Source organism: Salvia hispanica, chromosome 2 (genome assembly GCF_029641045.1).
Source record: "Salvia hispanica isolate PSC_SH4W2 chromosome 2, Shi_PSC_v1, whole genome shotgun sequence".
NCBI lineage: Eukaryota > Viridiplantae > Streptophyta > Magnoliopsida > Lamiales > Lamiaceae > Salvia > Salvia hispanica.
This window is the reverse complement of record NC_142693.1, coordinates 23183311-23211186: the sequence shown is the minus strand read 5'-3', so window position 1 is coordinate 23211186 and position 27876 is coordinate 23183311. Positions and strand designations below refer to the sequence as shown.

The following is a 27876-nucleotide window of genomic DNA, read 5'->3' as shown; positions in this document are numbered from 1 at the left end:
ATGTGGCTTTCAAGTGGAAAAAACAATAACAATCTTCCAAGAAAAAATGGGAAAAATGGGATTGTTGCAATAGCCATAGACAAAGATAAAAGAAGTCAAGATGCTCTCAAATGGGCAACTGAGAATCTCGTCAACAAAGGCCAAACCATCATTCTCATCCACGTCGTTGCCAAGCCGTCAGCCACAGGTACATAGCAACTACTCAGATATCCATTCTTCTATTTATACGTGCCTAAGCAAGTAAGCATGACCCGCCATGACCAAATCTGTAATTTTGGTCCAGGCGAGTCATATCTTTATTAGGTCAAAATGTTTTGGGTCGGCCCAAATAGTCCTCAATTTTGGCCATTTGTTGGGATGGGCTAGATTTCCCCTATTAGTATGGTGGGCTCAGGCTAGATCAGGCCTATGAGTTGACACCTTCACATATGTCAATGCTTTGCCTCATGATTATTTTTTTGGCCTAATATTTCCTAAATAGGAGTTGTTTTTCCTCTTCTAAAGAGATGCTCACTAATGATTTGAACTTTTGATGTATTGATTGGAGGAGAAACGACTTATCAACTAAGTGTGGTTCTTCATCATTCAACCCATAATTTGTTAAAGAATTTAAAGTCTCACATTGGTTATGAAGGCAACGGGTGTAGCGTTTATAGACAAAACGAACTCTCTCTTCTAATAGGCTAGTCTGCTTAACATAAGCACTAGTTGTGAACATAAATATACTAATTGGGGTCCATATTTTACTACACCCTCCGTCCCGGCTAAGATGACACATTGCTTGGCACGGATTTTAGGAGTTATTGGTTAAAGTGTTTAATTGGAGAGAGAAAAGGTGAGTGTAAGTATTAAAGTAGGGAGATAAAGAAAGATGATATTTTAATAGGAGTGAGAAAAAATGGTTGAATGTATTAATTGGAGAGAGAAAGTTACCAAAAAAGGAAATGTGTCATCTTAGTTGGGACAAACTAAAAAGGAAAACGTGTCATCTTAAGCGGGACGGAGTATATGCTTAACAAGTTTTCATCATTTATTTGATGTATTTTTTAGAACATATCAACGTTAAGGATATCCAAAAACTTCATATTTATTGCACTAAAACAACCTAGTTTTCTTACAGTTGGGAAAGGTTACGCCATTTATGAACCAAATGGAGTTGCACAAGCACGCAGGAAAGTACTTGAGAAACAACACAAAGAGCTATTCCTCAGCTTCCATTGCTTCTGCTCTCGCAAAGATGTAAGCTAATGAATCCGTTGTGTGACGGACTCATATTAATCGAACCCCATAACCACAAACTCATTCTGAAAAATAGGGAAATTCACCGTAAATTTTCGCAATCTTTTACTTGAATTATCCTAATTCAAAATTTCCAACAGATAAATTGCTTCGATGTGCTGTTGGAGGAGACGGACATAGCAAGAGGCATAGCCGAATACGCTGCGTATGCGGCCGTCGAAAGCTTGGTTCTTGGCTCATCCCGCCATGGCTTTATCAAGTGAAGCTTCTATGCTTTGGCCAAATTAAATGATCTTGAATTCTCATAAATTAATACTATAGTTTTATAAATTTTTTTACTCTATTGTCCAATAGTATTAATATGGGATTTTGATTAGTGCTACTAGGTGAGTTTTTATTTTTGATAAAAAATTATATTTTATTTTGAAAAAAATTATGCATGTTTTATGTTGTCTTATTATTGACTCTTTATCAGTACATTTTGTTATGTTAGAGTGGTGTGAGGTTTAATAGTAGAATTATGTTATTATAGTTGCAATTAGGTAACCAAATAGACCATAATGTCAAAATTCTGGCTCAGTCACTGATATAACGACACACTTCTTTTGTGTGACTCTAAATTGAAAATTTATAGTACTATGTTTTACATCTAGTCAATGATATGAAGGGTATTTGTCTATTGCAAGATTGAAGACGACGGACGTACCTAGTAGTGTATCAAAAATGGCGCCGGATTTTTGCACTGTTTATGTCATATCCAAAGCAAAGATCTCATCCGTGAAGAACGCGTCGCGTTCAACGCCTCTCGTCTCTCCTGTCATCTCCCATCTTCAAAAGATGGAAGACCAATCAAGTTGTAGTGGTGATTCTTTCCCCGGTGATGGTTCCCACAGGTCGAAACAAAGTACGGGAAGTGTTCACATATTTCTCTAGAAAATTAGTACACATTTTATAAAGGTTCCGACCTTCGATATTCGAAAGCAAAGAAAAAAAAATCAATATTTCCTTGTACCAAAATGTCACCTGACCAAAATTCTGATTTGATCTGATGACATTAATTGATTGACCTGATGAAATTTTCAACCAAAAATAAAATTGTCAAAATTTTTCTCTTTCTTTTATAAATCTCAAAGGTCGGGACATTTTTACATTTTTTCCTCTAAAAAATTATCATTATCAACTTATGTCGAGTACATTCTATAAAACCCCGACCTTTGAGATTAAAAATGGAAAAAGATATTTCCTTCATCAAATGTCACCGGATCAGAATTTTGATCTGATAGACATTTATTGACCTGGTGGTCAAATCTCGAAGGTCGGGCCAATTTTGTAAAACGCGCTATAGTTCAAAATATACGTTAATATCACATACGCGGCGAGACTAATCTGCGCCACCATCGTGTTCTTTTGCCCTTTCCGCCGAGCAGGTGGAGGAGGAGAGAGGACGCCGCCACCAAAAGCCGCAGTTGACGACAGTGAGTTGAGCAAGTAAAACCCCATAGCCATGAAATGAAATGTTTCACCTTATTTCTTTTAAGTCAAAATGAGAAAAAAATATTGAAATCTCCACCTTTTTCTTCTCTAGTAGGTCTCCCTTCTCAAGAGGGAGAGGCTTCAACGGTAGAATGTTTCCCGAAATGGGAGAAAACGAGACGGATTTCTCCTTCACCGGATCAGACCGCCTCTCGGGAGTGCTCTTCGACAGCCATGTCTCGAGCCGGACGTCGCGAGTGTCTACATGCTCGGATAGCAGATTCGCCTCGTTGCCGAGGGGGAGCGAGGGAAACAGCTTCACCAGTGATTTATCTTCATCTTCGGTGGATGCAGTAAGGGGAAATTAAATTAATCAACATTGAAATGAATTAGGGTTTGAGATGAATTAGGGTTTGATGAGAATTTGTTGTTTGGGGTAATGCAGGATGATGTTGATGCGGAGATGAGAAGGCTGAAGCAAGAGCTGCAGAGGACTATGGAGATGTATAGCACGGCTTGTAAGCAGGCTCAGACAACGAAGCAACAGAAGGTGAGTGATGAGTATTTAGGATTAGTTATTCGGTTAATTCGGTCGGTTTTAGTGTAGAACCAAAATGACTTCTTATTAATTAAACCGAGTCAAACCGAACCAAAATTTATTAATTTTATAGTAATAAAAAATATTATAGTGGTCGAAAATCAAATCTTTGATAAAGTTCAAATTTGACCTACACAAGTCTTTTTAAATTCGGTTTGGTTCGATTCAGTTTTTAATTTTTTAGGATTCGCTCACATATTGTAGTTATTCTTTTAATTCAGTCGGTTGGTTAGAATCAAAATGCCAAAATTGTATTATAAATTGAATAAAATCGAATCAAACTGAATTCATGATTTTGGTACATTTTATTTTTGCTAGATGTTTTAAATTTATATATTTTACATATTTTTAATTCTGATTCGATTGAAGAAAAATAACACTCACTACATGGTAAAAAAATCTTATATATTTTTAAACTAAAATGTTTTCTATTTGGCTCGGTTCAATTTTCATCTTCATTATTCTACTCACTTACGGAATTATGGTAGTTATTCGGTTAATCCGATCGTTTTGGCTATAACCAAAATAATCGAACTGAATTAAACCGAACCGATCACCGAAAGAGTAATTTCGAATTTCCTTGTAAAATTTATCATTTATACAAAACAATTTCTTAAAATTCAAGGCTGCCGAGCTTAGCCAGTGGCGCGCGGACGAAGAGAAGAGGCTGGAGGAGGCGCGGCTGGCAGAGGAGTCGGCCCGGCTGAGGGCCGAGCAAGAGAGAGCCAGGTACAGAGCGTCAATGGAGAACGTGGGAGCGGCTCAAAGGATCGCAGACATGGAGTCACGGCGGAGAGTGAGCGCAGAGATGAAAGCCATTCAAAATGAGGGAGATGAGAAAGAAGAGATGGCATCGACCACTGCCTCACTCAACTATCGAAGATACACCATTGAAGAGATCGAAGAGGCCACACAGTACTTCTCCAAGTCCCTCAAGGTCGGAGAGGGCGGCTACGGGCCTGTGTTCAAGTGTCACCTTGACCACACGCCCGTCGCGGTTAAGGTCTTGCGCCCGGATGCGGCACAAGGGAGGTCGCAGTTCCAGCAAGAGGTATGGATACAAGCTTGGTTTGTTTCTTTTAAAGTAATTTATTTGCAAAAACGATTACGGATATTGGTCTTCAAAATCGTAAACTTAGGGCGAATTCTGGTATTTGTCGTGAAGTGGCCTTAAAAACCACAAGCTCTATGATTTACGTCAATCTCCTAGGGCGAGTCATTCTTCAATCCCGGAATTCAACGTCGATTTCAATAATTAGGGTGTCAAGACAACATCGTTTCATTCATAATTCAGACTAAGTCACATATACTTCAAAGCTAGATGCCTAAGATCACAATCTACCGAAGAAAATTTTATTTGGGCTAAGTTGAGATAATTACACACTTTCAACAAATTTATGATTTTTAAGAAGAATTACCTGAATTTGCCCAAAGTTTATAATTTTTTTTGCCAATATCCCAAAAAATTATATACTTGCTCCTCCCACAACCAATGTTCCTATATTTCCAATTTTTTGTCCTGACACAAAGTTAGTACTCTTCCAATTTTTGGTAATATGTAGCCATATGTAACAATCCTTCCCTAAAGAATAACCATTCTCTTTCCACACACATGCAGCTCCAAGTCTTGAGCTGCATGAGGCACCCAAACATGGTCCTACTTGTCGGGGCCTGCCCGGAGTACGGCTGCCTCGTCTACGAGTACATGGCTAACGGTAGCCTCGAGGACTGCCTCAACCGCAAGGACAACAAGCAAGCCCTCTCCTGGCAGCTCCGCTTCCGCATTGCGGCGGAGATCGCCACGGGCCTCAACTTCCTCCACCAAATGAAGCCGGAGCCTCTCGTCCACCGCGACCTCAAGCCGGGCAACATCCTCCTCGACCAGAACTATGTGAGTAAGATCAGCGACGTCGGGCTGGCAAGGCTCGTCCCGCCCTCCGTGGCCGACGACGCCACGCAGTACCTCATGACTTCGACGGCGGGGACCTTCTGCTACATCGACCCGGAATATCAGCAGACGGGAATGCTTGGGGTGAAGTCGGACGTGTATTCATTTGGGGTGCTGCTGCTGCAGCTGCTCACAGCGAAGTCTCCGATGGGGCTGACGCACACGGTGGGGCGCGCCATTGAGAATGGGAAGCTCGAGGATATGCTGGACTCGGCAGTGCCGAACTGGCCGGTGGAGGAGGCCGGGGTGCTGGCGAGCCTGGCGGTGCAGTGTGCAGAGATGAGGAGGAAGGACCGGCCGGACCTTGGGAAGGTCGTCTTGCCGGAGTTTAATCGGCTTAGGGATTTTGCAAATGAGAGGATGGAGCGCTTCTTGGTGTGAGGTTTTCATAGCTGCATTTGAAAAGATGTTCTAAACCTTGATACCTGCTACAGTTATATATAGTAAAGAGAATGATGTTATGTCATGCTGCATAGGTTAATTGTGTTCATGCATATGAAACTCCACAAAAATTAGAAGAAAGATTAATGATAAGACTACAAATGGATATGAATAAACCACTCCAATAAATAAAAAGTGATTTCTGTGAACATCCTCAACACACTGTAATCCACATCACTGGCTTCACATTCTACAAATCTTGCCCCTTTGATTTGGCAAAGCATAACACACACAGAAAAAGTGGTATGTTCGGCGCAATATGTTCAGCAAATAAAAGAGTAAAAGATGTCTTCAGAATGGAGGGGAAAGAGATGTAGAGAAGGAACTCATTAAGAGGTCTATGATTTTTGGTTCTTTCTTGAAACTATCTTCTCCTTGAGGGCATCCCAGAAAGCGGGTATTGCAATATCATCGGGGACTTCCTTGAACGAGGGCAGGTAATTCACGTCAACAATGACATGGTCACCACTCCCTTCTTGGATCTGCCATTTATGAAAAGGATGGCGTTAGTGCAACATCGAAAGAGAGATGCATTAATGGTGTTTGTAATAGTTAGGGGTTAGAGCTTCAGCTCGTGCTGTTCCCGATGTTCCGAACCCACCCCTCCCCTCAAAAAGAAAAGATTCTGTTGCAGTATATTTTCAAGCAGCGTTTTTGTGAAATGCTAAGGCTTTGATGTGATTGCAAATTCGGCAAATTCAAATCATAAATAAGAATATGAACATTTACTCACAACGACATCAAAACCAAATATGGTAAGGTCTAGTGTTCTCCTAAGCCAATCTGCAGCATCCTTAACAAGCTCGAGATCAAGCTTATGATTGTCAACGTTGAGCTGTTCCTTAGAAACAGGGAGGGATTTTAGGCTGCAAAAAAGAATTCCATCCATCAAATAGGAGAGAAATAACTTTATGTGTGGTGCAAAATCGAGGAGTTAGGAGAACATGTTATGCCTGTCAAAATGTAAAGGCTGCAGTCCCTTCTCTGCAGCTAAGTTCATTAAGGTATCTGCATTCGGTATAGATTTCTTGACCGCGTGAAAGACCTTCCCTCCCAAAGCATAGAATTTGTATATCAAAGATGAATGGTCGACATACTCCTGTAGATGATTCCAATTTCACAGTTCATTTCTTACCAAAAATAAAACAATACAGCACGCAAAAGAACAGCTACTTGAACAAACTTAGCTAATTATGTTGAGCCTTCACCTGCACCACCGCTGGAAGGGGAACATTTAGATTCTTGTAATGATCCACCTTAAAAACAATTGCCTGCAATCGAATATTTCATTACTTATTTAGAAAAGTGAATATGCACTTCTAAACTGGTACCACAAATCTACCGAATATAAAAAAGTTACTGTATTTTATAGCACGGATGCATAAAATGGCAAAAAATAACATAAAACGGCTGTATTTTGGTAATGCCCCAATAAATTAAACTAATGAGTTCTATTCAAATCGCTCCTTCATCAATCTAAGAGAGTGAGAGTTAGAAATATGCATCAGCAAAGATTCAACCTCCTACATTAGGAGCAGCCAGTGCCACACATGCAAAAAAATGTGAATTATAAAATCTGTTTCTCAGAAATAAAATAGTATTCAAACAACTTGATTATGAGTCCAAACATTGTTGAAGGGATACATACCATACTGTGAGCATCCGATACACCACATGCAACTTGAGGTTTCACAATACTTGGCAACCGCAATTTTGCTTCCGCTAGCCTTTGTTCCAAATCGGGATCATCAAAGCTATCAACCTGCATTCTGAGATTCAAAACTTTGACTGAAATGCTTACTCACTTCTATTGTGAAAGAAAAAACTAGACCATAAGTTTATGGTTGTATTAGCAATGACACATGTTATTTCTTCAACCACAAAAAGATACCTAACTTGAAATCCCATGGTAGGAAATGAAACAATAATAGATTATTTCTGTATCAGTGTATTTTCACAATAATGATGTAATATATGATGATTGACCTTGACAAAAGAGGGTGCCCTGATTCTACAACGGCCATCAATGTTGAGAGTTTCCAGGCCCATTAGGATCTGTTGGATCTTCATACGGTCCAATATAGGGAAAATGTTATTAAATGGATCGATAACACAGCAATCTGTCTGGCATTCAACATACCTGCAGAGCATGGGTCAGACTTTGAGAGAATATTTCATCATAAAAAAACTGGTGATTCAGCAAAAAAAATCATGTATCTGATCAGATGCACACAAGGATGGCGGGAGAGAGGGAAGCATACGGGATAGCAAAAGAACTAGCAAAATTTTATGGTCACCAGGAAAACACACGCTGAGCAAAAACATATACTCCGTATTACATCAAAGATAGGGATGCGAGCATCAGAGTTGTCTTCAATTTGCTTAAAAGAAAACTTATTAAGTAATTGGTCCAATTCAAAGAAACTCATAGGACCACCGAATTTCATATTGCATACACTGAGTTAGATGCTAGCATATTCAAGAAAATATATTCATGAAAATTTCCAGTAATGAAAAGACGACCGTATTGTTCAACTTTACCTTTGTAATTCCTGCAAATTTCTTGTAAATGTCACCTTGTCACTGTTTTCTGAAGGAGAAGTCATGTCAACAGCCAAAATCTCATCAGTTGCCTTATGAAGAATGGCATCAACTAGTTGCAACTGGGATGATATGGGTAGGTCATAGTTAAGTGGCAAAAAGATCAGTCCATTTTGTGTTGGACACAATGGAAAGGAGCCTCTCTGCATAACACGAGCTATTGTAAGAATCTTTGGTACATACCGCCGCCATAAGAGTTAGCAACATAAAAGATAATCAATCCTGACAAAATCGGCAACCAACAATAGAAGTTTGCTCAATATGCCCTAAGGTTTATAACTAATGTCCCCAGAGAAGCCCACTACTGTACTGAACATGATTAAGAGAGCATACATGTGTATAGTACAAATTAAATTCAAGAAAAGCAGGCAATTGTATGTGTATATTTGAAGCTATGATATTATGGCCCATGGGTGCATCTACAGCTAAAGGGTTTCTCTAATTAGGAAGCTGATTATCCTAGAGTCCTACACTGTTGCCATGAAAATAATGCATGATCACAGAAAACTAATAGTACTAACATTTGTTTTAAGACACAGTCTGATAAGTATGATTCGCCTGTCAACCAAAAAAGGTGCAGATTACCTAGGTAAAAACAAATATTGAGGCTGTTACATTTGTGAGTGGTGGAATATTGTACCATTCGTCACTCCTACAATATTTGCTGTAGTTATTTTCCAGATAAAATTACCTTGGCAAAATCTTCTTCACGAGAAGGCTTCATCACATAGCCAACTGCCAAGGGCTCTTCACCTGCTGCCTGTGACAAATATACAAACTTAGAGTGTAACAACTCACAAACAGTGATTCATAAATCATCAGGTGTAGGGGAATGAGAAAAAATATTTAAATGAAGTCTATCGTGCTACAGAGGATTCACCCAGAAGACGTAAAACTCCAAAAAAACAACACTGATATAAATGTTAAACCAATATTGAAAAGGAACAACCAAAAATACCTTTGTATTCATACTGCAAACCAACAAAGGTAGCTCTTGGAGTTTGTTTATAGATATGCTCAACATCTCTGCAGTAACTGCATAGCCAGAATCTGAGATGGAAGGATAACTTAATTAGCATAATATTAAAATTCTACAGTTTGATGAAGCCAAGATTTCAACCAGACGTTTGAAGCATACAGCACAACAAGGAGATATATAATCTTTAGAATGATGAGAACATAAAAGGTATTATCACAAATTTGGAAGGTGGTAAATGGTAAGCCTTACCATTGGATGCTTCTCTTTCAGCAGATCCTGTAGAAGAGAACGGAACATATATAAGATGGCAAATCACCAAGAGAAAGGGTATGCTTATTTATATGGTACAGTTATTATTTCATTCTATAAACTTCAACCAATTCAAGGATACATCAACCTTCAGTTTCATTTTTTGGAAGTAATAGAATATTATGCTTATAGCTTAGAATATACATAAATGAATAACTAGGGGAAAAAAAACAAAACCATGTTGCAGCGTGCACAAGGAAATGGAATTCAAAATAATTATCTAATAATTAGCTTTGTTTTACAAATCAAACATACATACTTACAACTTAAGAGCAAGGAGATGGTCTCAAATGGTAACAAATATCCTTTCTTATTATAACTTTCCTTGTCTATCAGATAAGATGACTGACTACCAAAGCTTACCAACTATAACCTTCAACACATGAGAACCATTCTTTTTCTGAAAGATGTCTTCTCTACACCAGGAAACAACATGAATAAGCCTTCCATCTTTGCCCTCCCAAATTTGGGAAACCTTGCTTGAAATATCATCTTCTGGCAATAAGCAAAAGATTGTACACAAGTAGGTTTTGGCTACCTCTTTGAGAAGACATTCCTGAAACCATTAAAAAGATTTGCACTTCATTCAACTAATCAGCTATAATTACAGCACAAGTATTTCAAAGAATGGGGATGGCTTCAATCATAAATCCCATGTAGATACTCCATGAGAAACAAACGCAGTCTAAATGTATGGATGCCAACATAGTCAACCTTGACAGCATGAGCTTCACAAATTAACTGCACCGAGAATTGAGATGGATCATAAGAAACGTGACCAGTGGCCCAGCATTGGTTTTGGATAATTAGGAACTGTTCCATATAAATTTACCAAGACAGGCATCTAAGGGCTGATTGCATATTAATTCTACAAACTTATAAGGTATCAGACATACAGCATCAAGAAGGGTGTTCGGTTTTCCACTAAATGCCATTATTCAGTAATAACAAAGACATATCCCTGCGCAATTAAATACTCCATCTGCTCTGCCATTGACCACCACAAAGTTTTGGCTACAGAAGAAAGGACAAGTATTCATTTTTCCTCATTCTGTTCTACGACCAAAAGATTTAAAGTGTGAAAAGTATTCCTAAAACGTACTTTATGGGAAAATGCACATTAGAAAGTGAGTGATCTACAGTTTAGAGAATGCTTTAAAAAATTGAAAATTTAAGCTTTCCGATGGCTAGCATGTACCACAAACTGCTAATTCCAAGGCATATAAGGTAGCTCTCAGAGGAAACATGCCTTTCAAAGCTAGCTCCCTAACAATAAAATCTTCTTGTAATAGGGCCTCTGGCCTCCATAAATATAATGAAAATTGAAATCACCTTTCTTTTAAAGGTCTACTAGCATGAATCAATTGATTAACTTCATAATTAAAAGAAGATAAATTCAGCATATTAAAAAAAACTAACCTTCGAGCTTGAAAGACCCTGTTCATGAGATATTCCCTGCATAATATGCAGACAATTTGGATTAGCAGACTTAACAAACAAAGATAACAAAAATACAAAGAATGATAAGCTAAATTGTTAGCAAAATGTGAGAGAAAGCCTGTAAACTTTCCATGGCAGCCCATAACTGCTAGCCTGAATGATATTTAAAATTCTACATGTACCTCCTACTTCAGATCACTACAAACAACCAGAAATGGCTTTAAAACTCTGCATTTTGTGATCACAGAAGCTTAAATTTCACCTCCCTGCTCAAGTAATCACTCAATTTTTCCGCATTAAGGCACATACTATTTGAGGTCTCAAATTTTGAACCCCCTTTTTACATGCTCTATCAAATGTCTCATACATAATGTTACACAAACAATTGAAGAAGAAAAAACAACTATTACAAAAACATGAAAGGCATGGAAATCCGTGGATTATACTAAATTCAATCAACAAACACATACAGAAAATTTTCGCGCACAACTACCAATTAGAAACATGCAGTAATGAAATATTATCTGAAATTAAAAGGAAGTGACGGTTGATCTCAATAATTGGGGGAAATTTTACAATTGGGATACTGGAGTAGCGTAGCTTGCGAAGCAGAAATTCGGCGCCGGAGCTGAGGCCAGCATCTCCGATTACTTCATCATCGGCCGACGGTAACAGTACAGACGAATCCAACACAATCCCTCTCACTCCACCCATCCTCTCTCTCTCAATTTTTGTTGGTGAGATAAAATGCATGCAGAGCTTGAGCTTCTCAGTGGGGAAGTTTCTGAGAGAGTATAAAAAGTGCGTAGTTCTGAAGCAGCGAAGTCGGGTCGGGTGTGCGGGTTCTAACCGGCCCATTTAACATTTGGTGGGGTTTCTGTAAATATGGGCCCAGTTTGATAGGCCCATTAGGCCGTCCGATTTGACACCTTTTGAAAACTAAGAGCATCCCCATCCGTGCTCTTAGCTAAGAGCACGGAGGTGGGCCCAGACCCACTTTTATTCCTTGTCCTTAGCTAAGAGCACAACACCCACATCCGTGCTCTTAGCTAAGGACAAGCTCAAGGGTCCTACCATTCTATTATTCAATTTAAATACTCCAATTATTAAAAACATTTCTACATTATAAAAATACATTATAAAATAAAAATTACATAATTAAAATCCTAAAAAATACAAATTACATAATTAAAATACTAAAAATAAAAATACATAATTAAAATAAAAAATACATAATTAAAATCCTACAAATTAAAAATTACAAACGTGGAAGACTATTCCTCTAACCCCAATTGCCTCTTGAGACCCCGGATCAATTGCTCATGTGTTGCAAGTTGTTCCGGAGCATATGAGACATATCGGTCATACGAAGTTGACTCAAGATGGCCCACAACGAGTTGGTCGGGGGTGGAGGAGGCACAAAGGGAGCGGGGGCGGCGGCGGATGGAGTCGGGGCGCGGCGGCGGGTGGTCGTCGCCTTCTTCCTTCCGACCGGCCGGCGGGAACCGCTCGGGCCAGCGTCGGGGCTACCCAAGTTAGTTCCGGCAAGCTGGGTAGCCACATCATCGGAGGAGGATAGAGCTACCGACCTCGACCGTTTGCTGGAGGAGCTGGAGGAGAATGCTGCTATGCCGCCCCTATACTTCGGATGTTGGCGCCCCTCCTGCCAACACGGTTTGTACTCCTCCCGTTGGTATGCCGCCAAGGCGGCAGTGATGATGTCGAGCTCGTTCGTGCCGCTCCCCGCCGACCGCTCTTCCTGGAGGTAAATCCCCTGGAACTTCCCGGTTGCCTCGTTGAATCTGTAGATGCAATTGCGAACCATACTATCATTGCGATATATGGTTCCCTCCAGCCGGGTTTCATTGTAGAGGCGAGTGATGCGCCACCAATAAGTTTCCCCGGTTTGGTTCGTGCCGACGTCCGGATCTTCGGAGACTGCCAAGTAGGCTTTGAACATCGCCATCATCTCACCCGGAGTGTACGGGGTGCGGGTGCCACGAACAGGAGGAGTAGGACCAGAAGTAGGAGTAGGAGTAGAGCTGTTGCTCCCTCCCGATCCGGGTTCGGGTGCCCACCCGAACCCGAGGGCGTTTAGGTCGTGCAACGGGTAAGGACGGTAGCCACCCGGAGCTTGCGAACCTTGGGTTTGAGGAGGGGCCGTAAATTGGGTTTCCGGACTATATCCGGCCTCGGAGTCGAACCAATCGTGGTTCCAACCGCGATTGCCGGAGGGGTGATCGCCGGAGCCGGACATTGTGTAGTGTGGTGGGAATTTAGATGATAGAGTAGGAGGAAAAAAGATGAGAGAATGTAGATGATGATAGTATAGATAATAGATGAAAATGTGATTTTTTTTGTGTTGGAGTGGGGGTATTTATAGATGAAAATGTGATTTTTGGGGGAAAAAATTGAAAAATTAATTATAAGTGGGTAGAAAACGGATATATTTTTTTTGGGAAGTGGGAAAATATTTTTTTTTTTATTTAAAAATATTTTTTAAAATAAATTTCGAATTTTTTTTTAAAAAAAAAATGAAATTGCCAACGGCTATGCCGTTGGCCAATCAGCAGCTGCCACGTAATTGTGCTCAGCGGCACGGACGTGCTCTTAGCTAAGAGCAGCGCCGTGCCGCTGGCACAGACGGACAAGCTCCATCGGCGGACGGACGACTTGGTGCTCAGCGGCACGGACGGACGAGCGGTGCGTTGAGCACCGCTGCGGATGCTCTAAGCAATTTAGTTTTTATTATTGTGCAAAATATGCTTACTATTAGAATATGCAGCAAAAAAACAAAAGTATTTGAAATACATACCTACTCCACAAATATCTTTCGAAATAGGTCAAAGATACCTAGTAGCTATGATGTTTCTACAAATGTCTTTGAAAATAATGAATCAGAAGAAATCATTTCTCATGTGGTTCCACTCGATTAGGTATCATGTGACTACTTTTCTAAAATTACAAGTTGCACCAGATTTCTCGTAACAACCATATTATTATTAGTATGATTTATCAATTAACCAACACGTTACATATATCTGCAATAATTTCAGTCAACTTCGCAGCAAATAATAATCAAGAAGACATCCTCCAAAACGGTTCTACATTATCATGGCAAATACTTTTAAACACCGTATTCTTATGATTTGATGGCACGAACTATGCAAAGAAGATAGAGGGAAATCAAATCAATCCACCTAGGTAATATCAATAAATTATTGACAATTTTGATATGACGAGATTTAACTGTTTTTCTCTAACTTGGTGCACCATATGCACCTAGCACGAATTAATGAGAACTAGTTGTACCCGTCGTGACGCAAAACATCCTTCAATATATACAAATAGTGACCACCATTCTTTGATTTCCACTATATATATAATGATTATCATAAATTTTCCTTGTTTTTATACCAAAAAAGTCAGTGAATACTTTTTCAAATTACACTAAAAAAGTGAGAAAGAGAAGTGGGGATCTCATATGTAAATAGATTAGTTTTTTACTCCCTTGTTCCCTTAAATTTTGTTACATTTTTCCATTTTCGTCCATTACACAAAATTTGTCACATTTCACTTTTTACCATTTTTAGTAATGGACCTCATATTCCATTAATTCATTTCAACTCACATTTTATTATAAAACTAATATATAAAAATACAACAAATCTATGTGACCAAATTTTGTACAACCAAAAACTAGCTTATTTGAATAAAAATAGGTTTATTTATGCATTTAATTAAAATATATGAATGCATATATAGTACATGGAAAGTGCATAATATTGTGGTCATATATTTATGATTTGTATAATTTTTTTACTCTTTTGGAACCATAAATATAATTAGTGCATACTTTAATTCAAATTTTAAAAACAATAGAAAGGAAATTCAAATATAAAAATAAAAAATGAGATTAAAGGCTAATAAGTCTTTTTAATTTTTCCACTTACTACATTTAATTTAGAGTGAACTACAGAAATGGTCCCTGGACTATGGGTTTATCTCGCCCATAGTCCATGGACTTTAAAAATATCGCCAGTAGTCCCTGGATTAAGGGTTTATCTCGAAATTGGTCCTTTTAGCTTTTTTTGGTACGAAAATACCCTTTGATATTATTTTGGGAGGTTTGGGCAATTTGGTCTTTTTACACTTTTAACATTTTAAATCTAATATTATTTTAGTTATGTACTAACTTTGATATTATTTCAAATTTATCTTCCTTTTTCTCTTTTGTCATCCTTCACTTTATTTCTTTATTTCAATATTAGATTTAATTTTATAAAATTTTAAATTTTAATTTTTAAATATCAATAAAAAATTTTAATTATAAAAATTTATTAAATAGCAAAAATTAATAGTTATAATCAATATTTGACAGTGTATAGTACTATGTAATCAATAAGGTATGACAACGCCTTAGTTTTAATCAATATTTAATAGTAGCTTTAATCATAAATAGATTATGTAACACAATTTATTCTGAAATAAATATGCATCTAATGTAAGACTAATATAATTTTCGTTTATTAATTTGAAAACAATCAAAATTTACTAGAAAATTTCAACAAAAATACCCCTATATAAAATTTTAAGTAGGATCAAATTTTTAGTCAACTTCATAATATTTAATCACAAGCAATTATAACAACCGAACGGAGGCTAAATAGAATAACTCTTATTTTTCCATCATAATTAATATTATTTTTCTATACTTCTTCAATTCAATTGAATATTATATTAAATAACAAAAATTAATAGTTTTAATCAATAGTTATAGTGTCCATGAATTAATAGTTTTCATTAAAAAAATTTATTGATATTTAAAAATCTAAATATTAAATTTAATTTTATAAAATTAAATCTAATATTGAAATAAAAAAAAACAAATTCAGTTAAGGATAACAAAATGGAAGAAGAATGATAATTTTGAAATAATATCAAAGTTAGTACATAACTAAAATAATATTAGATTTAAAATGTTAAAAGTGTAAAAAGACCAAATTGCTCAATCCCTCCAAAATAATATCAAAGGGTATTTTCGTACCAAAAAAAGTCAAAAGGACCAATTTCAAGATAAACCCTTAGTCCAGGGACTACTGGCGATATTTTTAAAGTCCAGGGACTATGGGCGAGATAAATCCATAGTCCAGGGACCATTTTTGTAGTTCACTCTTTAATTTATTATTTTAATATATAATTAATACGTCAAATTATTAATATAACCTTATTTTGGATGTACAAAATTTGGTTGTTTAACATCACTCGTAAAAATATGACTCACTCTCCACTAATTTTTTTCAACCCACTTGACAAAATTAAAGGGAAGGGGGAGTATCTCTTAGTTGAATAAATTAATTTAGCATCTATCGACATCTAGGTATGAACATCTTCTTTTCTAAGTCAACGTTTAGCAGGCCGTTTTTTAACACCGGCAGGCTGTCTTAAAAGTCTCACCTCTGTGTGTGAAAATATACACATCATGAATAATTAGCAAATCACAAGCTTATATGTCAAAAAAGAGGCCAAATGAAAATAGAGTTGGTCGAAACAATGGTTCCAGAAGAAGCTAAAAAGATATTACATGATTCTGCAACTAAGGGAGATGTCGCAACTTTCCAAACACTTGTGCAACAAGATCCATTTCTTGTTGATCAAGTTTCGTTTGCTCGTGCAAGAAATCTCCTTCATATTGCAGCTGCAAGTGGGTACGTTGAGATTGTTAAAATAGTGTTGTACGTAGCCCCTGATGAGATGCGCTGGTGGGTCGATGATCAAGGCATGAACCCTGTTCATATTGCAGCCATGAAAGGGCATGTTCAGATCTTGGAGGAGCTTCTTCAGCATGACTTGTCTCCTGCAATGGAGAGACTGCATCGTGGCCAGACTGTGCTGCACTTGTGCGTGAAACATGGTCAGCTTCAGACTCTGCGGTTATTGTTGGAGAAATTGGGCGATCTTGTGCGAGCAAAGGATGATGATGGGGAGACAATTTTGCATTTGGCTGTTAGGTACAATCAAATTGAGGTAATTACTACTGCAACTCTTTTGTTTCTGTTCTTGATTTGAGTTCAATAAATTAGCTGGCCAATTTAAGTAGTTTTTTTTTCTTTTATATATGAACATACATTCGACTTAATGCAGCGACAATCATACTCCATGAAATAAGGATTCTTTCTTGTGTTTGTCAATATATCACGAGAAAACGAGGGATAAAAAGGGTGAGAAAATTTGGGAGAAAATTATCACGAATTGGAGTAAAATGATGGAAAATGGCTAAAACTACATTTTATCCCACTTTTTTTCTCATTAAAGAGAACTGATATGGGCGCCAATACACAAGCCCAATTCAAGCCCATTCACGAAAAGGAAATTGATGTTGATTAATGGGAATAGAGTGAGTACTATTCTAGTCTCTTTTGCGTTTTATAAAGAACCTAAAAAAAGCCCGAAAATAAACTTATAATGATGCTCGACTCTTGATTACATTAATTGCTTAAAATAAATTATCTAACCATGGACGTAGTCCTGATAGCGTCTCGGGGGTCGTCTCTGGTGCTGCGACTTCTCCCTATCCTTGAGCTCAGGCTGGGCCACTACCGTCTCCTCCATGGTGGGGTCCGGTGTGGTCTCGATTGGGTCGGTGCACGTGGGCTCTTTATAAGTGTCTCTTGCTGGTGGGCTCATATCACTAGGTGAATTTTTCTCTCTTTGCCATCGTCGGTTTCGACAATTTTGCCTCTCTCTGCCTTCAATTTCTAGAGTCTGAAAGCGCTAATTGAAGCTTTTTCTTACTCCCTTCATCCTACAATAAGAGTCACATAAATTTGTCATTTCGGTCTGTCCCTCAATAATAGTCACACTTCATTTTTACCATAAATAATATGTAGGTCCAACATTCCACTAACCTACTTCACTAACATTTTATTATAAAAAAGTGGACCATATATTTCACTAAACGCTTTTCGAACCCATTATTCTTTACATTTCTTAAAATACGTACCAACATCAAATGTGACTCCTCTTGTACGTGGGACGGAAGGAGTATCCCACATTTGTATCACCGATCCATGCAAGAGATCAGTGACGGATTTAGGGGGAACCCCCACCGGATCAGAGAGCTTAATTGTCCCTTATTATTGAACCGAGAAATAGTATGTCCACTCCTCTATTCCCACAAATATACGCACGGTTGTTGTCCAACATATGACATGAATGTTGACGTGGTTTGGTGGAAACGTGGTTCATTTAGTGCATGGGGTTGTGTTCACTTCTTCAAATATTTGGACAAATATTCTCCTAAAGTAAATGCAATCAATTTGATATTGTTATTGGAATGACTAAAACTTATACCAAATTTCCAAATCATGTGCGCAACATTCTTGTACGAATAGTCTCAATTCATGCAATTAAGTTTTTAATTTCCACTATACATATTGTACAGTTTGCACCATTAACTATATTTGTTGCTATGGGTGTGATCAATTGCTAATTTTCTTAAGTTGCTAATTTGTTAACTCATCAATGCAGTGTATTAAAAATATCAATACGATGACATTAAAATGTCAACACATAATTTTATTGAACTTCAATATAATGTATTGATATTATGTGTTGACATTTTGATGTCACCGTGTGTCCGTGTTGATATTTTTAATATACTGTATTGATGAGTTAGCAGAATTAGTAATTTAAATAGTTAGCAATATAACGCACTCTATTGCTATTGTATCAAAATCTCAGATGGTACGGTATTTGGTGGAAAGCAATAAAATAGAGAAGCTAACTGATAATTCCATGGGCAAAACACCGCTGGATATCCTAAGAGAGAGCTCCCAACACACAACTACATTTTCAGAAACTGAAGGACTCTTACTACGTTTGTCCGATCAGCCATTTCTCCACGTCTTCCGCGAGATAACCGGCACGACAATGGTAGTGGTAGCCCTCATAGCCGCAATGGCATTTCAGGCGGCCGTTAACCCCCCAGGCGGCGTGTGGCAGGACGACACGTCATCACACATGGCCGGCAAAGCAGTGATGGCATCTTCTCATCCCAAACTATACAAACTCTTCTCTCGTGCTAACACCACCGCTTTCGTTTCATCTCTCCTTGTAATCTTACTCGTTGCCTTCCGAACGCCAACTAATGCGTCTCTTTTCGTGATGCTCATATGGTATACAACGTTGGTGTCGATGGCATCTATCGGAGTGAGTTATAGAGCTTCCTCAATCATGACCAATCCAATAGAAACACAAACACCTGGTCAAATTGTTGCTATGGTAGTCTCTGTGTTCGTGGGCATCGTTGTGCTCGTAGCCGTCTACATTTATATGATGTTGTTGTACTCTATGTGGAAGAGACTGAAGCAGCAGCATGAAGATGTTACAATCGCTGATCGAATCTTTCGCTTGTTTTATCAGTTTCAACGGATTATTGAAAGGGTAGTAGTTAATTGAATGACGAAGAAATATTGGATTGAAAATAGTCCGGAGGAGAGGTCTTATGTTACGAGGGAAAGAATGGATGAGGAAAATTGCACAAAAGAGTGCTTTACTTTTAATACTTTAAACGTGTGTCGTGTGAGACAATTATGTTTCATATATCTAATTTTTAGCGTGCTGAGAAAAAAAAATGTCTTGAAATCGTGTGCTTTTTTCAAAAATTTAGTAAATTTACGAAATTATAATTTTTATATCGCTTGATATATACTTTATCCGTCGATCAATAGATGTCTTATTTTTTATCAGCTCAAGTTTAAGAAATTATTTGACTTTATAAAAAGAAAGTGGCAGAAAAAGTCAAGGTGGATCCTGCTTTTTTATATACCATCCGTCCCAACTTAATTGTCACTCTTAGAGTGGGACGGATATTAAGAAATATAAAGAAAAGTTGGTTGAAATAGTTAGTGGAATGTGAAACCCATTTTTTTATATTAATTTTATAATAAAATGTGAGTATAGTGAGTTAGTGGAATACTGTGACCACTTGCCAAAAATGGTAAAAGTCAAATAGACGGATAGACGAAAAAGGAAAAATGAGATATTTAATGGCGAATTTTTAGGGATTATAACTTTAATTTAAGTGGATTTTCTTTTAGATTGATCCACCCAAGTGCATAATTATGTCAAGTGAGAATAAATCATTTTTTTACCAAGTTAAGAAATTTTTAAGAGAAAACGTTAGTTAACAATATTTATAAAAATTTGAGACTCAAATATGATTATTTTCTTTTTGTAATATCCGTTTGAGTTTGAGGGGACAGAGAGAGAACGAGGGGGAAAATAACGCCAACTGCAGCTCAGTCTTGGGTGTAAAAGTAAATTTCCTGATCAAGAGGGGTCAGAGTGAAATGATTTTGATCTCAAAGGTGCAAAGAGCAATTTAAAAAATTACTGAGGAACTTCTATAAATACCACTAAAACCAAATGGCTAAACAGAAAGCACCCCGCCATTGAAAGTTGGTTACACAAACCGCTACTTAGTTTCTTGTAATCCACTTTCTCTCACTAGCTTTCTCTCTCTTGATCAATCCATCTTCCACATTCGTATCATACGGAGCAAGAAGGAAGAAGGCGCAGTCTCTTTCCCTCTCTTTATTGAAGGGGGGAAGCAAGCCCGGGCATCCGCATCCAATTCATCGCTGAGCGTCTCTGATTCTAGGTACATTTCTGCAATTTTCGATCGCTGATGAAATGTGCTTCTTCTAATCCGTAGGATACGTGCATTTCGATTTATATTTGTTTAATGCAGTTTTAATTGATCCAACTGTTTGTTGTTTTGCTCATGTGTTTTCTTTTGGATTGCGATAGTTTTAGGGGGAAATTCAATTAGATCATGTGTTTTTCTTTTAGAGAGTAGAATTTTTGGATGGAAACAGATTGGTGATTTTCTGCATTCTTGGATATTGATAATGCATTGCTTCTTCAGCTGAATTTTTTTGTATTATGTGACTTTTTTAGTGGATTGTGATGGTTTTGGGAGAAAAACCTCAATTAAGTTAGGTTACGTATTTTCTTTCGATGGAATAGAGATGGGTGATTTACTGTATTTCTCTATTGAACCAAATGATTCTTGTTTGCTAATATGTTTTTTTGTTATTTGGATTGTGATGGTTTTGGGAGGAAATTCAATTAGATTATGTAATTTCTTGAAACATTATATTTGGATGGAATAGTTTGGTGACTTTCTGCATTTTGTTTTACTTCTACAGCTGGAGTTGCTGAAATCATTGGTGTCACTATCCTTTTCCCAAGAAGTTGGTGGTGTTGGATTTGAGAATATCAAGTGAACTATGGTGAACCCTAACTCATTGAAGAAGTTAATACCACAGTGGATCAGGCCGACTTGGGAGGGAAATGATGAGGGTGCTATGAGCGGAGTAGGCGGACATACTACCTTGTGGTGGCAGAAGGATTTTGGGCACCATCACTACGGGGATTACTCTATGGCAGTTATAAAAGGAAATATCGTTGTAGAAGATCATAGCCAGCTTGAGTCGGGGCTAATGGGCATGGATGCCGCAGGCCCTTATGGTACATTTGTCGGAGTCTATGATGGGCATGGTGGGCCAGATGCTTCAAGGTTTATAAGTGATCGCCTGTTTAATCATATGAAAAGTACGTTTGATGTTCCTGTTTGAATCTTGATGGATTTATATCTTAGTTAGAATTTGTTTCTTCCCCAAATCTAGTCACTCTTGTAGTTCAATATGTATATACACTGTGTTTGAAAGTTTGTGAAATGATTTCGCCTTGTTTTTTTCTTCATAAAAGAAGAACTCTGCATTTAGGATAATGTTTCCAATCTACTTGAAAACTGTGAATGGATTAAGCATATTGAGATTCAATACACAATTCTGAGTCATTTTATTCCTATCTATATTGCTCACCTGATGCAGGAATAACGACAGAAAGGGGAGGGATGTCAACGGATGTTATAGGCAGAGCATTTGTGGCAACAGAGGAAGAGTTTCTTGCTAAGGTCAGGCGTGAGTGGGAGTCTAGGCCAATGTTGGCGTCTGTCGGATCTTGTTGTTTGGTGGGCGTCGTATGCGGAGGAATGATATACGTGGCCAGCGCAGGAGATTCTAGGGCGGTCTTGGGGCGATCGTCGCCTGAACTACACATGGAAGCCATCCAATTATCGAAAGACCATAATGCAAGTGAGGAAGTTGTCCGGGACGAGTTAACGATACGGCATCCCAATGATGAACAGATTGTTTTTCAGAAGGATGGCGTTTGGCGTGTCAAGGGCATCATTCAGGTGAAAGTTCAAGCTCAGTCATCAAATTTGGTTACTGCTTTCCACTAGCTATACTTAATGTCACATATCTTGTTCAACTCAGGTTTCAAGATCGATCGGTGATGCTTACCTAAAGAAGCAGGAGTTCAATAGACCGCCGTTGATAGAAAAGTACAGGGTGCCGGGGATATTTGATAAGCCGATCCTTTTGCCTGACCCAACAGTGGAGGAGCGGGGCATTAGCCCTCGGGACGAATTCATCATATTTGCTTCTGATGGGCTATGGGACCACCTCACCAATCAAGAAGCAGTCGACATAGTCCACTCCAAGTCACGAAAGGTATGATTCCTAGCTTTCTACTTCATGTAACGTGAAAAGCATGTGTGTTTTATCATAAGAAACCTAACATGCTCACTGAGCTATGTTCTAATCGTGGCAATCCTCTGTTTCCGGCAGGGAATCGCAAGAACACTAGTGAAAGCTGCGCTGAAGGCACTAGCAAGGGAGAGGGGGCAGAAATATAAGGAGCTGAAGAAGATCGAAATACAGGAGAGGAGAAGGGTCCATGACGACATCACAGTGGTAGTTCTCTTCCTAGATTCCAGATTGATCAGCAGCAGCAGCAGCTCCCGCAGACGGCCAACTGTCTCAGAAAGAACTTATGCACTTGACATCAACAGGGCCGGGACTAGCGGTACCGCGGGAGTGGACAATGATGACTTAGAATGAGCAGGAAAGGGGAAGAAGATATGTAAAGAGTGTCTAAGTTGGTGAATTGGCATTTCTCTCTCCTCAAAACTTGATATAGTACATGTTAGTGATTATGCCAGGAAGATGCACGTTGAAGAAGATGACTATCTGTTTCAGGAATTTTTTAGCTGACTGGCATATGAAACAGAGGAAATTCTTTTATAAGTAATTCTTTCTATAGAAGTTCCTGTTACTGTTCTACTTCTATCATGTTATTGACTTTCTGCTTTCTTTAGATCAATCTTCTTCTAGTTAAATAGAAATAGAAAATCAATCAACATTTGAAAATAGAAGAATATGCATCACATAACAATATTTATACTTCATACTACAGCAAACAAGAAAAAAAGAAGAAAAAAAATGCAATATGTTTATCTTACAGATCTTAGAAGAACCAACAAACTTGTCTTCCTTGCTCTAAAAATCAGCCACCACCTAACTGTTTGCAAAAAATAGACATTTAGCTACTGAATTTAAGCAAGAAAGGCAAGTTTCAACGAACCAAATGCAATCACTAGCAACAACCAAAACAACTTATAATATCAACAAAATAACAACCGAAAAAATGAGCATCCATACCAGGTGTTTCGCAGGAAATCGTTGCCAGAGGTTTCTGGCTTGGAGTAGCACGCATTGTTGGTCGACGTTTTTAGGTCAGCGAGGAAAGAAAATCCTAGAGCAGAGGAGTCTTCAACCGAATATGTAAAGCTCATTTTTTCTCTTCAATTGAGTTAGGCTGAAGAACCTCCAATAGCCGTCTATAGTCTATACCTATGTAGTTCTACCTCTATATAGCAGGGGGTGACTCTGTTTCAGTAGTCACTAACCTCGAACGGTTAACAGCACTATAGTATTAGCACTCGCCATATCTTTTTGATATAAACTGCCATTGACCATAAGGAGAGCCAGGCGGAAATATAGAGTAACACTACCCCCGAAGAAACAAGAGTTCCGTCCCCTACAAAGCTGCAGAGAGAAAAGAAGAGAATGAGAGATGTATTAGACGTGTGTGGAGTTAGAGTATTTACATGAAAATTGTATCAAAGAAAAAAGATGAAAAGAAGACCTTGCATCTCCGGCAGCCAAAAGGATGGTCAATGCACTCATCTGTGTTGCAGTTTTCCATTTTCCCAAGTTATTAACTGCAACAGCCTGAGAATGGAGAGAGAGCTTTATGTATTAGAAAAGTGAGTAAACAAGTTTAATACATTTGCAACTCAAAAGTTATGTTGCTTAAGATACCAACCTCTAAAAGCTTTTTGTCCCGAGAAGCAGCCCATTCCCTGACTGCCGACATGGTTATCTACAAAGGTAATGATTTTGAGAGACTTGTTAATACATGAGAACATGTGATGAACCGAATAATTAAAGACTAAGCAAATATTGAGTTCCATCAATCAAGGAAGAAGAGAATATTTCAGCTTTCGACTAATTATCAAACTAAATATAAAAGATATAAGCAGTTTAGCACATACTCCCTCCGTTCCATACTAGTGGGGGCAATTTTTTTCGGCACGGAGATTAAGAAAAATGTGTGTAATGTATTAAAAAAAGATACTACCTCCGTCCCCCAAATTTTGACACAGTTTACTATTTCGGTCCGTCCCCCAAATTTTGACACACTTCACTTTTTACCATTTTTGGTAGTGGATCCCATATTCCACTAACTCATTCCTACTCACATTTTATTATAAAACTAATATTTTAAAAGTAGGACCCACATCCCACCAACTATTTCAATTCACTTTCCATTACATTTCTTAAAACCCGTGTCGGGTCAAAGTGTGTCAAAATTTGGGGGTCAGAGGTAGTAATAAAGTAGGAGAGAAGAAAAAGTAGAGAGAATAAAGTAAGAGATAGGGAAAAGTAAGTAAGAAGAAGAGTGTTGACTTTTACTAAAACGAGAAATGACTCCACTATTATGGAACGTACCAAAATGGCCAAATGACTCTACTACTATGGAACGGAGGGAGTAATTCGCAAGAAGTTTTCAAGGTTGACCAAAATGTCACATATTTAGGGATTATTTGTAAAAACCAAACTAGTAGATATATGAAGCAATCAATTCTGCTAGTCGTCTCTGTGTCATTTTACTTATCTTCGTATGGATGTGTTTTACATGACAATTTACACCAACCTGAATTATTTAACACTACAAAGGAAATGAGCATCAGATCCTATTATTCATACAATTTCGTTTCATAATCTAAAATGGGAAAACCATCATGCAATTGGGTAGACCCCCCTTTTTACTTTGATATAATCAATCTAGGACTCTATATCTACAACAAATTCCAGGACAAAAGCTGGATATAGATTCTTTAAGAGCAAGGAAAACAAAGACTCAGCAATTCTAGATAGTATTTATTCCACAGGCCATAATAGCATGATTGGCGTCCTTGTGAAATTGAGTAAATCATCGACAATGCAGAGGGAAGTTTGATATGGATTCAATATTAAGCTTTAACTAAATGGACAGTGCAGTTCTGGAGAATGCAAAAGAATAACCAAGAGGGATGGGGTGTAAATATAAGCTCCAACACTTACCAACTGTGCAATTCCCCACCTTAAAATATCTTAATCCTAAGGTCCAATTGTACTTGAAATTATAGCATAAGGATTAAGGATCTCAGCCAATCAGCTGAAATAGCAATTAAGAGAAATTCGAGATGTTACCTCTCTACAGATTATGGCAGTTGCAGGCACAGTCAATAGCCATGGTCCATGGCCAAATATACCAGCATCAAGGGGCTTAGTGCACAACAAGATCAAGGTAGTAGCAACCATGAGCTGCATACATTGAAAATGACAACTCTATAAGGTTCCCTCGCATTAGCTTCGCAGCAATTTTTAAAAGTTTTTTTTCTAGTAAAAAAAGAAAACAAAGAAGAAGTTTGACATCACTGCACCCTTCATATGAAGTTCCATTTTTGGAGTTCAGAGATGTATAGACTATAGAGCATCCTACTACTCAAGTTTTTTTGCTTGATTAACCCAACATATATCACCCAAAAAAAGTTATTTTCCTCCACGCCACCACCTCTTCACGTTATAAATCCTCACTTCTTTTGTACAAACACTGAACTAAACGCATCATTCTAGCATTTATACTAAGGCAAATACATGGAGTATGGGTTGTCACCTTATCAGCCACCGGATCCAAAAATGCCCCAAAAGGAGTACCCAATTTCATCTGTTACACCAAACATGCCGCAATGTAATTCAGGAAATAAAAAAAAATAGAGATACAACTTAAAGGTTGAAAAGTCAGCACCTTTCGAGCGAGAAATCCATCAAGCCAATCGGTAGTGGCAGCTGCAACAAAAATTCCTACAGTTGCTGACGGTCCCCACCAACTTTCAACATAAAAAGCTAGCAAAAAAAGAAACTAACATGTCAATTTAGTGAAACTACCGATAAAAATGGCCATACCAAATAGTGGTAATTATACAGAACAGATGCAGCTGTAAAGAAGCCATATGCATAAGCACAAGTGCATTGATCTCTTTTCTCGGTAAAGTAGAGCACTTTCAATCGATTTTTTTCCTTTTCATGCATTTATCACACATCATAAAACATTTACCACAGATTTGAATACAATCCAAATTCAAAACCAGCTCTCAACATTGAAGGCTACTGAAAAGAGATTTTCAATAAGTCGATTCACATGAAATTCTACCTCAACAGTAAATAGGCAGAACTAGGAATCATAGTATTAAATTCGGAATAGCGGTAACAGCAAAAAATGCACAGATCTCTCATGTGAATATACATACATAATGAATGCACAAAATTTGAGCTGGCGCTCCTCTTCAATGTCTTAATGCATCAATGGTGCAAAAAATAAACATTTAACATCTGCTCAATTAATTCCACCTTGTCAATTTTGTCAATTATAGGTAATAATCAAGGTAAAAGGTACAACTGCTGAAACCGAGCGCACAACATTGTCAATTTTACTCAATTATAAAAATTCCACCTTCATCATCGGACACATTTGCAATCAAAATCATAAATTTAAGCACATACTGTAAACGATAATCGGTATGGCAGCGACGCGGCCGATCGTCAGGATCGTAGGCAACGTGAGCAATTTCGATGACTTTCGCGGCGATTTCTCGCCGTGGCTCAGCGGCGGCGTCGGCAAATCTGATTCCTCGCGAGTTTCGGTCTCCACCTTTCCATCAACAGCGCCCCCCATTGGAGTCCCCAAATTACCGCTCCTGCCGCGATCAAAATGGCCGTATTTCCCGGAATCGGATGTGTAGAGGCAGAGATTCTGGCCGTGGGAGAATTTGGGGGCGGGGCTAACGCGCGAAGGGGTGTGGAATAGGGTTGTTGTCCTGCATCGCCAGCTGGAGAGATAGCTGAGCCGCGGGATATTCCTTGAATCGACGGCGACGGCTGCGGCGGCGTGGGAGGGAGAGGATAAATTGGCGAATTTCAATCTGTAGGGTTTATGGGCGTGGAGAATGAAGAAATTTGTGAGTTTGAGAGCGCTTGGCATGATTTGATGATGGTGGTTTGGTGGGTATGGATTAAAATGCGCGCGGGCGGCTTATTTTAGCATCGCAGGGCCAGGTGGAGAAGGAGATTGGCAATCATGGCTTCCGTCTTTACTCCTATGTCCCATAGTAGATGTCACACTAGGGAGACGGCACGAGAGGAGATGTTATACAATTGATGTGAGGGAACTTTTTTTAAAAGATAAAATGTAACATCTTCTGTGAGACAAATTAAAAAGGAAAGTGTGACATCTACTATAGAACAGAGAGAGTATTAAATTACAGATAATGGAGTATGGCCTATTAATATTATATATGGAATATTTCAATCGGAATCTTTAAAGTGG

The 27876-nt window shown here is 38.2% G+C and overlaps 5 protein-coding genes across 8 annotated transcripts; 3 read left to right on the top strand and 2 right to left on the bottom strand.

Annotated features, from left to right (window-relative positions):
* LOC125189550 (U-box domain-containing protein 52-like) lies at positions 1–5639 on the top strand. The gene is made up of 9 exons (XM_089064912.1): positions 1–187; positions 1121–1239; positions 1380–1498; positions 1926–2152; positions 2667–2727; positions 2828–3065; positions 3158–3262; positions 3936–4361; positions 4929–5639. Exons 1-9 carry the CDS (start codon positions 1–3, stop codon positions 5637–5639), a joined length of 2193 nt encoding a protein of 730 aa, XP_088921038.1.
* A 162-nt stretch (positions 5640–5801) lies between these two features.
* On the bottom strand, positions 5802–11806 carry ITPK4 (inositol 1,3,4-trisphosphate 5/6-kinase 4). 4 transcript variants are annotated; one of them, XM_048099614.2, is made up of 15 exons: positions 11605–11776; positions 11008–11043; positions 10303–10329; positions 10127–10144; positions 9952–10004; positions 9529–9555; positions 9259–9350; positions 8992–9060; positions 8241–8443; positions 7686–7839; positions 7348–7461; positions 6908–6970; positions 6653–6798; positions 6433–6565; positions 5802–6181 (listed from the first exon to the last, which is right to left on the bottom strand). In XM_048099614.2, exons 3-15 carry the CDS (start codon positions 10311–10313, stop codon positions 6038–6040), a joined length of 1227 nt encoding a protein of 408 aa, XP_047955571.1. In that variant the 5' UTR covers positions 10314–10329; positions 11008–11043; positions 11605–11776; the 3' UTR covers positions 5802–6037. The 4 variants fall into 4 exon arrangements, with proteins under 4 accessions (XP_047955571.1, XP_047955562.1, XP_047955580.2 ...); XM_048099605.2 differs by lacking the exon at positions 10303–10329 and having other exon boundaries at positions 11605–11806; XM_048099623.2 differs by having other exon boundaries at positions 9952–10144; positions 11605–11779.
* Positions 11807–16569: 4763 nt separating this feature from the next.
* On the top strand, positions 16570–19778 carry LOC125217611 (uncharacterized). Its single transcript, XM_048119167.2, has 2 exons — positions 16570–17055; positions 18772–19778. The coding sequence occupies exons 1-2, from the start codon at positions 16582–16584 to the stop codon at positions 19486–19488; spliced, it is 1191 nt and encodes a 396-aa protein (XP_047975124.1). The 5' UTR covers positions 16570–16581; the 3' UTR covers positions 19489–19778.
* Positions 19779–20484: 706 nt separating this feature from the next.
* LOC125202511 (putative protein phosphatase 2C 38) lies at positions 20485–23226 on the top strand. The gene is made up of 5 exons (XM_048100917.2): positions 20485–20692; positions 21243–21648; positions 21930–22294; positions 22377–22613; positions 22731–23226. The coding sequence occupies exons 2-5, from the start codon at positions 21324–21326 to the stop codon at positions 23001–23003; spliced, it is 1200 nt and encodes a 399-aa protein (XP_047956874.1). The 5' UTR covers positions 20485–20692; positions 21243–21323; the 3' UTR covers positions 23004–23226.
* Positions 23227–23304: 78 nt separating this feature from the next.
* Positions 23305–27614, bottom strand: LOC125216065 (CDP-diacylglycerol--glycerol-3-phosphate 3-phosphatidyltransferase 2-like). Its single transcript, XM_048117713.2, has 8 exons — positions 27054–27614; positions 26299–26396; positions 26167–26217; positions 25701–25814; positions 24271–24327; positions 24091–24176; positions 23604–23990; positions 23305–23463 (listed from the first exon to the last, which is right to left on the bottom strand). Exons 1-7 carry the CDS (start codon positions 27529–27531, stop codon positions 23870–23872), a joined length of 1005 nt encoding a protein of 334 aa, XP_047973670.1. The 5' UTR covers positions 27532–27614; the 3' UTR covers positions 23305–23463; positions 23604–23869.
* Between the last annotated feature and the right edge of the window lie 262 nt (positions 27615–27876).